General features: G+C 39.8%; 1 protein-coding gene across 1 annotated transcript; it reads right to left on the bottom strand.

Annotated features, from left to right (window-relative positions):
- Window positions 1–5,098: 5,098 nt before the first annotated feature.
- On the bottom strand, window positions 5,099–6,102 carry LOC112590594 (uncharacterized). The gene is made up of 2 exons (XM_025307609.1): window positions 6,003–6,102; window positions 5,099–5,741 (listed from the first exon to the last, which is right to left on the bottom strand). Exons 1-2 carry the CDS (start codon window positions 6,100–6,102, stop codon window positions 5,185–5,187), a joined length of 657 nt encoding a protein of 218 aa, XP_025163394.1. The 3' UTR covers window positions 5,099–5,184.
- Window positions 6,103–11,989: the final 5,887 nt, after the last annotated feature.

The following is an 11,989-nucleotide window of genomic DNA, read 5'->3' on the forward strand; positions in this document are numbered from 1 at the left end:
GGAAGGGATATTCTGTATAATTACCGATATATATTGTGAATTATAATACATCATGAGACGAGTTGGAAGACCACAGAGACTTGACAAGTCTGTTGTAATTGAGACATTAATGAAATATAAAGAAGATATAAAAGAAGATTTGAAAGTAGTGTCTAAAAGTTTGCCGATATGGATAACAATTGCAACGGCCTTGGATAATATCATGACGTCTAATGCTCTCTATACCTTTGTGTCGTGCAATAAATATGGAGTAAGAGACAAATTATCTGGTAGTCATCCTGTTATGGCATGCGATGAACAAGATATAGAAAACGAAGATAGAGAAGATATCTATCAAAGTACTAACAGAGAACAAAACACAGACCTATCAACATCGGTAATAGTAGACGATTCAAATGCGAATAAGTCAAATGTAAGTAACATAGATGGTGTATCAACGTTTATAATAACAATACCTAAGGAAGATTTTTCATCAATGATTATCCATAAAAGTTATCGTAGAAAAGAAAAAGACCGATCTGTGTCTACGCGAAAATATGCAATATTGCAACCTGGATTATGGCAACTGATATTTTGCGATAAGATATGGCAAGCCATAAAAATATCATGTGGATTCAATTTTAAACGTCACAAATTATTACGAAATGCAGAATCAGGGTACGCATATGGCACGTGTAAATGTGGATCTGTCATTAAATGTGTTATTGATAATTCAGAGGAATTCCTTACAAAATTAAAATGTACATTTATTGAGGGTGAAGGACGTTGCAGGAAACGTTATTTAAGAAACCCTGTAAGACAAGCCATTGCCGAGAAACTTCAAGAAACAACTGCGACAAAATATAGAGTAGAAATGGCAGAAAATTTAATGGAAGAAAGTGATAAAATAGAACCTCCACATTTATTTACAAATAATGTTTTAAGAGTTGCTAAACACGAAGTTATGCAGAACAATTATATCGACAAGGATCCATTAAAAGCATTGCACTTAATGCAATTAGGGTCACTCAAAAATATAATACATAGTATAGGATTAAATCCTTTTTTTGTGCATTATTGGTCCAACCATCAGTAACATATATATCGAACATATGCATTAGATAAAACATCTTGTGTATACAGGGTGCACGATTTATCTTAAGACATTGAAATATCTCGAGAACTATGTATTGGATAAAAAAAAGTGGTTGATGAAAGTTGTTAGTCTCGAAAGGGGACATCCAATGATACCAAACTCGACCTTCCACCCTACCCCCTGGGGGTGGGGGTTGGGGGCAACTTTGAAATCTTAAATGGAAACCCCCACTTTTTATTGCAGATACGGATTCTACGCCACAAAATACGTAAATTTTGTCCAAAACTTTTTTTTTTATTCGTGATACATGGTGCTGTAATCGCAAAAAATTATATTACACCATCTATGATCATTGGATTGAGAAATAAAAAATACCTGTTCAATATTTTTAAAGAACATAATAAAAGTTATTCCCCCCCATCCTCTCGGGGTAGGATGGGTGGTAACGTTCAAATCTCAAATGGGAACCCGAATCGAAGAGAGAACTGCTCGACGCGCCACTGTGGGTGTATGGCGAACTACGGCTTATTATAAAAGGCAAATTCTGCAATGAAAAATGTGGGTTCCCATTTGAGATTTGAACGTTATCACCCACCCTACCTCGAGAGGATGGGGGGGAATAATTTTTATTATGTTCTTTAAAAGTATTGAACAGATATTTTTATTTCTCAATCCAATGATCATTTCTGGAGAATTGCGGAAAATATAATTTTTTGCGATTACAGCGCCATCTATCACGAATCAAAAAAAAAGTTTTGGACAAAATTTACGTATTTTGTGGCGTAGAATCCGTATCTGCAATAAAAAATGGGGGTTTCGATTTAAGATTTCAAAGTTGTCCCCAACTCCCACCCCCAGGGGGTAGGATGGGAGGTCGAGTTTGGTATCATTGGATGTTCCCCTTCGAAACTAACAACTTTCATTAACCACTTTTTTTTATCCAATGCATAGTTCTCGAGATATTTCAATGTCTTCAGATAAATCGTGCACCCTGTATATTGATGCAACTGGAAGTATCATAAGAAAGATTAAAAGATCCGATAAAACAAAAACAAAACATTTTCTTGTACAATTGCGTAGTTAATTCTGGAAGGAGTGGTCTATTTCCAGTATGTCAAATGCTCTCAGAAAGTCATCACACAAATGCGATACATTATTGGTTGATGGAATGGATTCGATTTGGTGCACCTTGTCCACGCGAAGTGGTATGCGATGCCAGTCGGGCATTATTAACAGCAGCAGTATGTAGTTTCACAGGATATCTTACTATTGAAGATTATTGTGACGCTTGTCAGGAAAATAATATGCCTGTATGTTACATACGCTTGGATGTGGCACATTTTATAAAAACTTATATACAAATTTTTTGAAAAATATGCGACAACGCGTGAAAATATTTTATTTATCATTATTAGGAAAGTTAATTCTATGTTGTAGTATTGATGCAGCTGAAGAAATATTAAGAACAATATTGATAATTGCAAGAAGTGAAACAGAAGGCATGACAAGAAATAATACAGAAACATTATGTGAAATATATTGGGTGAGTGCAAAAGTTCGTGCGGAGTTTGTGAGTAAAAGTCACACAGTGATTAGGCAAACAAAAATCTTTATTCAATCAATGATATATTCTCCATCGTTTTCTATAATCTTTTCCCAACGTTCTGGCAGTATACGGATCCCTCGATCATAAAAACTGCGCGGTTTAGATTCGAAGAACGAAGAGACGCCGGTTTTTAAGGCCTCCAAAGAGTCAAAGTTTTTTCCATTTAAATAATTTTGCAATGACCGGAACAAGTGATAGTCAGATGGTGCGATATCAGGAGAATACGGTGGATGCGTTAAGACATCCCATTTCAGGCTCTTCAGTTTGCGCAGCGTCTTTTTCGAAACGTATGGTCTGGCGTTGTCGTGATGAAAGACGACTTCCTTGCGATTTGACAAAATCGGACGTTTCTCTTTTATTTCTCGATTCAGATTGGTTAATTGGCGACAATACAAGATAAAAGTGAAGGATCTGTTGTTATCCACAGATGAAGAATTACCTTTACACGAAGATTGTTTGGAAAAATCTAATGTAGATATTGAAGAAAATAACTATCGCAACAAATGGAGTCAGTGGGCTAAAGATATAGACGATCAAGTGCAGCAATAAATTGCTAATAATGAAGGAGATCGTGAAAATGCTCACTATTTGCTAATATTTGCAGATCACTTAATGAAAGACATAAAACTGATACCAATGTGGTCATGTATATGCAGAAACAAATTTGGATATGGAAGAATTCCGGCTAGTAGTGCTTCAGTGGAAAGCGATTTCAACATTATTAAGAATATTTTCTTGAAGACAGAACAAACACCAATTTGATACCGCGTGCATCCAAAAAAACTGTGGCCATGACCTTGTTGGCCGACAGACCCACCTTGGCCTTCTTTGGTGCACGTTCACCCGAAGAAACCCACTGTCTTGATTGTTCCTTGGTCTCTGGTGTGGTGTGATGGATCCATGTTTCGTCTACGGTAACGAAACGGCGCAAAAACTCGTTCCGATTGCGGCTGAACATCGCCAAACACTCCTTTGAAATGGTCACACGGTTGCGCTTCTAGTTGAGTGTGAGCAATCGCGGCACCCATCGCGCGGATAGCTTTTTCATGTCCAAATATTCATGTAAAATGTGATGTACCCGCTCAGTTGAGATGCCTACAGCCTCAGTCACTTCACGCACTTTCATTCTCCGATCATCCAATATCATTCCATAGATTTTATCGACGATTTCTGGCGTGACGACCTCTTTTGGGCGACCTGAACGTTCGGCGTCACTTGTGCTGGTACGACCACAACGGAACTCAGTAAACCACTTCTTAACCATTGAAATTGATGGTGCAGAGTCCCTATAATATTTATCAAGCTTTGCCTTGGTTTCGGTGATGGTTCTTTTACGCAAAAAATAATGCTTAATTAGCACACGAAATTCACTTTTTTCCATTTTCGTTAAAATTCACGAGGTTGTCTGCTTTCAATGGCTGTCAAACACTAACTAAATGGCGCAGCTTACCCAAACTTGTACAGTAGTCTATTAATAGATGGCAGTTGACGGGAGCAGTGCTGCATTTAAAGTTACTGCGCGGAAAATTCAAAAAGTCACTGACTTATCAAACTGCCCTCGTATATTTTTCTTTCGTTATTGGTAGTACATCGACGTGATCTTCGAACGCGGTGGCTACTTCCTTGATAATAAAATGAGCGTCATAACCTGATAAGTTATGAAAAACTATCGGAATATAATAGGAATCTGTATAATTTAAATTACAATTGAAATGTGCCGGACCCCTGTATTGTCCGGTTAAATGACAGTGATCGCGTACGCGTATATCCCCACTGCGAATAATTTTTCGCATATATGACAATGCGTTGCACTATAAAATGCTGCGCCTGTTCTTGTGATAATATTTCCATAGGGACATTATTACGCAGAATAATTTTTATACGATGCGCCAATTGTTTAAGTTCCTCGACGAACCACGAAATGCAATTTGGATCGCGACGACACTGATATGCGGATAATGATTCATCGTAGGAACATCGTACATAATAAGCTACACTATGTACTTTATGATGCTGATACACATACGGTTTTTTTTCTTCGTTTGGCGTTTTCTCTAGAATGCATTCCAGGTCAGCGTACACCACGAATGGAATCCGTTCCCTTCTGCTGTAATTAGTAAAACTGAGCCACTTGTTGGGCTCTGTTGGCAGGATGACTGCACAGTCATTCAACTTGTTGCAATCTATGATATGATTCTCCAGTTTTTCGTTGGAATAAAAATAATGCAAGCAACTGAAAAGAAATGGATATTACGAGTTATTCTTTTATTTCATATTTGTTATATTTATAGTGAATGTCTCCTTACCGATCGCATATATACTTCTTGCATTTTTTCTTCCTCAGTTGCATGTCCACAAGACGTGACAAATTCTTGATCCACACGAAATGTCCCATGTTGCACTCTTGTGAATCTTGCACATATAACAAATTTACATGCTTTTCCTTCTTACTGGCGAGACGTATCGGAACGATCGTACATGCTTCTTCTTGCTTCTTTTTATCTTAAGTGGTGTATACGTTGATGGATATGTTGTTTAGCTGTTCAAACTTGGTAATTTGTTTAAACGTCATTGGAAATTCAATATCCTGAAGATTGAATATTTTGGTGTAATGTGGGTACGAAGATTCCCGGTCTCCATTTCTTTCAGCTGGATATAATGCCGCGACCACGGACCATGCAAAACATGCGTTGTCTTTAGTTCGTACGTTTATCACGGCTTTCTTTAATTTTATTTCGCGAGGCAGCTCAATGTTGCACCCTGCATGCAGTGGATTGTATTTGTTCACATTGACTGTGAGATCAAGTATGCGCAGCAGTGCCCACCCACTTTCACGTTCTTGAAATTCTTCCAAAGATGCCAAGGTAGGCTTGATGACGCGTTGCTCGTACCATTTATCCAAATCTAAAGCAGAAAAGAGTTCACTGTTTCTCGTGTTAATGCTTTTGAATGCATGATTGTCGCCTGAGATAAACTCGCCATTGAACACAGTGTTCACCTTAAGATTGCCGTGCTTTTCCATAGCATTTCGCACGTGCTCGAGCACTGTACTCTTCGCATCTTGGAGAAATCAAAGTGGTTCGATATGGTTCACGTTAATAACTGCGCCGGTTGATATGCGGCTTTCGAACGCTGTATCAATTTCTCTCCATACCAATTCTGCATCTCTTGATGCGTGTCCAGCACCCACGTGTATGAAGCGTTCTTGCACAGAAATTTTCAGTCCTTCGAGTCGTGCAATACGAGCCACCACTGATTGCGCGGCGCCGATCGACAATCGCGGTCGTTTTGCTCGACTTTGTTTTTCCAAACATCTGATACATTTGTCAAACTTTTGCACCCACGCGTCGTAAGCCTCTCGCGAATTCAGACGAGTGGATTGCTCCAACAGTTCTCGTTCGGTTTGAGTGAAGTCTTCCATTTCTTTATTAACTACAGAGAATACTCGGATCTTTGGAATCCTTTACTTTATATTCTCTCCGTTAGAAAACACGTTCGGATATGCGCGAGTCAAATGACGACCGTGAAAGAAGGAGGGCGTAACTAGGCGATGGGACCTGCTTCTTATTTCGTCCCGAAGAGAGAAAAAATATCGCGTAAGTGCGGTAGTCGCTAGGCCGGGAATTAAACTCGGGTCTCTCGCAGGGGGGCTGCTCTAAACCCACTGAGCTACCTGACGCTCCATGGTCAAGACACTCTCCTCTCCCCTGATATCGTTAAAAGATGTCGTTCGGAAGCGACATCTCTAATGCCATCCCGAGTCTAACCAAAGATATCTACATCTCATTTACTTTCCTGTTTTGAGGAATATATCTGCGCATGCGCTACAACTCTGAAGAATAAGAGAAGGGGATGCCCTATAGTAGCTTTAATATTAGGCTTCGGAAAGAAAACCTCTGTCTCTCAGTCGCTCTGTGAACACGAGATTCATCGGTTGTGTGTCTACATAGTAAAGTTCGTGTGTGTCTACATAATAAAAATATATGCTGCCGGTGCTGAAGTGAACGCTAAACACGCAAATTATTACATGCCTGCTCAACATGAGGACGAGGCTCCACCGAGCAAGAAAATGTGCGAAAGGTGAGTATTATAATGCTGTTTCTTTTAGTTTATCCGTAGTAATTTTTTCCAAGATTCAGACATGTAAATTTTCTATGTCTTTTCAGCGTTCCACGACCTCCTGCTATGCATATCTTAGGACGCCGATACGCTTTGACTGCAACTGCTTATAAATATTTGAATATCGGAATCAGCGTAGGAGCTGAACCCGTCATAGACATAGTCATTGATGATAATCGTGGCAAACAACTGCTATTGCCGATCAAAACTTGGAATGCGCTAATGGGGCAACGTGTTGACATCCAAAGATTTCTGCAGGCCAATTTTTATAAGTCATCGTCTCCCCCGATGCGTATAGAAGAATTAACAATAACATCATGTAAGATGTACAACTCACAAATTGTGAAACTCACAATTTTTAATAATTGCTTATATGTAACACCAGATACGTTAAATGTATTATTTACATTTGAAAATTGCATCAATCACATGTATGGATGGTTATCAGAAAATATCTGTATAGTTAGTGTAAAATTCAAAACTTTTGTAAATATTCTTCGTGAATAGAAGAATTATATTACTAATATACATACTGCAACAAAAACAATACAAGAAAGCAGCGACTTTGACCGCGAGTCGCTCATTGATTGTGAATTGTTAGCATGCGCTGTGAAAAATATAATGTATGAAGCCGTGAACAAATAAATGATATTCTAAAACATAAAATTATGTATAAATTATTTCTATATGTCTCCCATTTTACTTCCCTTCCCCCTCCTCAGAACGATAAGGATAGTGCCCAGCACAAGTCGGTATGGTAATTTTAATAGTCGGTATGGTTAATTTCAAACTGGGAAGATGGATTTCTTGGAGACTATTGCATGGATCGATTTGAAATTTTTACAGTAGCTTCACGACAATATTCTCTTTGGAAGTACGTAGCCGTTTTTTGATTGAATGTAAATTTTTTTTTATAAACAATTTAATGGTCATTTTTAGGGCGAAAAATCGATTCATTTCTTAAAAAGTGCACCACTTCCATAAAAATTGATTAAAGAAAAAACCCCTACGTACTTCCAAAGCCAATTGTATATAGATTATAAATTTTTTTGAATTTTTGTTCCAGGACTCATACATGCCGAGAAATCCGTCATTCCGTATTTTCAAAAAAGCTGTTTTCGACGACGGGCTCTGTCGCCGCCATTTATATGAAAATGACAATAACAAATTTTCTTCGTACTTCAATATGTGTTAAGTAAACCCTCTGAAAAGAAATTCTATTCCGTTTGTCATATTCCCAAAATAAATTGTCAAATTTAGGTCTTTTCTTCTGCCTCTAGAGTGGTTTTACCCCTTAATATATTCGATGATGTGGAGAATAACACGCCGTTGAAAGCAGCTGTTAAAACACGCCTCAAGGAATCAAGCTCAAATCTCAAAAGAAGAGCGGAAGAACACATTAACAAACTGATGGAGGGGTCTGGATAGAATTCCTGCGAACATTGGAAAAGCTCAGTTTCCTTTCGTCATGCTAAGCTAAGCTACAACGGCAAATCATCTGCACCCAAACGTCTAGTCAGCGCTTCTAAATCAAGTAAGAGGAAAGCGACTCGAAGAAACATACAGGGGAAAAAACGGGGTAAGAAGCTAACGAAGAAGCCGGCGAAGAAGCATGCAGTGAAGAAAGCGGGAGAGGTCTTGCTAAATGTTGGGGAGTTATCAAGAAGCGTACCGTGTCAGACATTTTTTCCTAAACAGCAACAAACGCGTGCTTTCGAAGCATGTCCTTTCTTCATACGCATTCCAGTGAATATTTAAAGAGTGAACTCGATCTCCTCACCCTGCCGCCTATACAAACCAGCATTGAGAGTTCACATTGGATTCACTACAAGCCCGTGTCTTCTCTCACGGATGACGCGCCCATCGAATTCGTCGTACCCGGGCATGGAGAAGAATATATAGATCTTGCTCACACCATGCTGTCGCTACGCATACGAGTAGAAACGGAAACTGTAGCAGGAGCCGCCGTCGCAAAAGTAGGCCCAGTAAACCATATACTGCATTCGATGTTCAATCAAATCGACGTATATTTCAACCAAAAGCTCGTGTCTCCCCCAACAATGCTTACGCTTATCGCGCTTACATAGAGGCGTTATTAAATTATGCTTCACCAGTAAAAACCTCCCACCTGGCTTCGTGCCTGTGGTACAACGATACGGCGGGGAACATGGACGCTCTACCGGGAGCGACACCATGCAGTCACTGACTCGACAAGCGAGCCGCTTTTGTATAAGGAGGACGAACACTGGATCTCATCTTCACTGCGACGTCTTCAATCAAGATAAATTCTTGATCAACAGTGTCGAAGTGCGCATGAGGCTTGTTTGTTCGAAAGATTCCTTCTGTCTTATGGAGGAAAATACTATGTCACGGATACGCGTTTTAGATGCTACACTACTCATCAGAAGAGCTAAAATAAATTTGGAATCCATGTGGAATAATCCAGGCATATTACTCGCTCATACAAAAATGTTGGCCAGATCTACTGCTAAATACCCGCTCACGAGAGTCGAAGTTAAATCATTCACGATTCATAGTGGCGTCGTAGGAGAAACACTGGACAACATCATTCTTGGACAAATACCGAAGCGTATAATTGTCGATAACAAAGTTTTGTCGATAACAAAGTATTTAACGGCGCCCGCCATTTAAATCCGTTCAATTTCGAGCATTGTGGAATAAATTTCTTTTTACTGTATGTCGATGGAACTCAAATTTTTTTTTTTTTTTAGTAACGCAGGGGAAATCCATCATGGATACCCCCGACCCTTTGGGGGGTCGGGGGTTATGTCAGACTCCCGTATTCCCTCCCCGACAATGGAACTCAAATCCCTAGCAGGCCGTTACAGCCAAAATTCTCTGGTAACGAGATGCTCTACGCCGAGGTGTATCACACCCTTTTCTCGGGAACGGGTATTCACTTTTTGAATGAAATTAATTCTATATCCAGAGAATATTATCCTGCTGGTTATACTCTTTTCGCCTTCGATCTCACTCCTGATCTACTGGCTAATTGTGAAGCTCAATGGAACCTTGTGACACATGTAGTTTGCGAATGGAAGTACGGTTCGAAAAAGCTCTCACAGTAACGTTCAACTGCTTAGTTTATGCTGAATTTGGAAGCGTGATGGAAATAGATTCTTCTCGTCAAGTCATTGTAGATTATAGTGGTTAAAACGAATCCCCCACTTTTCTTTTCGACGTCATTCCCCTTCCAATGTAAAGATTTTCAACATCATTGTCCTCCTGAGTAAAAGTTTTGAAAAAATAGTCCAGTCGCTTTCGAGGCGCGAAAAATATAATTTCGGGGGGAAGCAGAATTACGTATATAGAGGGAGCATGGATGTCATTATCGAAGTATAATGTTTCCGCGATAGCAACGATGTCTACGTCCTCAAGGAGGTGGCTATTATCGGTATTAACGAGTCATTCGTCGGTCATTGGATCTTAGCTCCAGAGTATTCATTTGCGGAATTGTATCAAGGCGTATAAATCAAGGCGTATAAATAACTGGCTTTCGCGGAATTATCATGGTATCGAGTGGTACGACGGGGAGAGCAATCCGAAATATTTTTATCCGCGGTTGCGTGAAATTACGAGTCATATTGGTGACTTCATGACAAAGGATGAGGAAAAAGCGAGCTACTTGCAAAATTTACTAGCCCGAAACGTGTATAATCTGGAGAATACCTCGCTGATGTCCAGTGATCTTTCATCCAGCGAGCGTGTAGAAGATTGCTCATTCCACGCATTTAGAAAACATGGTCGTTATCACTGTGCATTACGCAACGCATACAAATTAAAACACTGGTACATCGAACAAAGCCAAATCAACATCGGGAAACGTGACAACGTCTATGCGACTCAGTGCTTGTCCTCTAAAATTGACGAGGAAGAGAGCGAAACTAGCTATTCCTACAAATCGGGAAGTGAAGAGCCATCGACTGAAGAAGAGGAAAACGAAACAAATATCAAGCTGGAACATTCAGTCGAACCGTCGAGAACTATAACAATCACGTTACTAGAGGTAAAGCGAAATTATATAAAATGAATTCGCTCGAAATTCAATATGCTCTGTAACATCTCAACGCCAGATACACAGGCGTCTATCCAGCCGACAGACTACCGAGAGTGTGGACGAGATCGACGGCAATAGTCGCTAATACGGACAATCACAACCGTCCAGGACAGCACTGGGTCGCATTCTACATCGATCAGAATGGAGCAGCCACGTACTTTGACAGCTACGGGATGCCGCCCTGGGACTCACGATTTCTCCTGCGTCTTAGAAGAAATTCCGCCACTTACCGATGGAATACCTCTCAGTTACAGGGTCTCTTATCGACGACTTGTGGCCATTATTGCTGTGTTTTCCTTTACTTTATGTGCAGGGGTTATAACCTCAATGCCTTTAAAAATTTGTTTACCAATGATTGCGAACGAAACAATCAACTAATTGTACGAATGTATAAGAAAATCTTTTGTCAATGTAACCGTAAATCACTCGATCATCATATCCCTATATACCAGGTTCAATCCTGTATTAGAAAAATGTATAAGAATAAAATGTGAATTTATTCTATAAAAATTTTGTATATTCTTTTCTTTCCGCCTCTTCTCTCTTCCCTGTGATCTCCAGTTCGCGGTAACAAGACCTGTTGTAAACTTTTCGAGTTCGAAAGCGAAGGGACACACACACACACACACACAGGTAAAAGTATTGAGGTAGACATAGACCGGTGGCATCGTCTTCTAACAATCGCTGAGTAGTTTTTATCTTCGAAATTATCCTTATCTGCTCGAACATGTGCACGCACGCTCGCACGCCTCAAGAGCTGGGGCTTCAGAGCCACGAGTCCGTAGGGCTTAGAATTTTCGAAATTTTTCACGCGTGACATCAATATTCTACGTATGTATACAATATATCTAGTTTTCATCAGAATATAGCAATAGCGTATACAATATATCTAGTTTTCATCAGAATATAGCAATAGCGTAGCGTATAAGACGCTTGACTCAAAAGCCAACGGACTCTTTGAATCCGAGGAGGATCTCTACAGGATTTTTCCAGAGAACACACATGTGGGGATGACCACGCACACACACACACACACACACACACACACACGCACGCACGCACATCTTATCCCGTTATACGACTACGTAAAGGCTCTTTCTACCAGAGAGCA

Source organism: Harpegnathos saltator, unplaced genomic scaffold, assembly GCF_003227715.2.
Source record: "Harpegnathos saltator strain DR-91 unplaced genomic scaffold, Hsal_v8.6 scaffold92, whole genome shotgun sequence".
NCBI classification, from domain to species: Eukaryota; Metazoa; Arthropoda; class Insecta; order Hymenoptera; family Formicidae; genus Harpegnathos; species Harpegnathos saltator.

Coding starts and splice junctions, on each gene's coding strand:
- LOC112590594 (XM_025307609.1), bottom strand. CDS start 6,102: ATGGAAGACTTCACTCAAACCGAACGAGAACTGTTGGAGCAATCCACT. Junction 5,742..6,002: donor GGTGCAAAAGTTTGACAAAT/GTATCAGATGTT, acceptor GATTTCTCCAAG/ATGCGAAGAGTACAGTGCTC.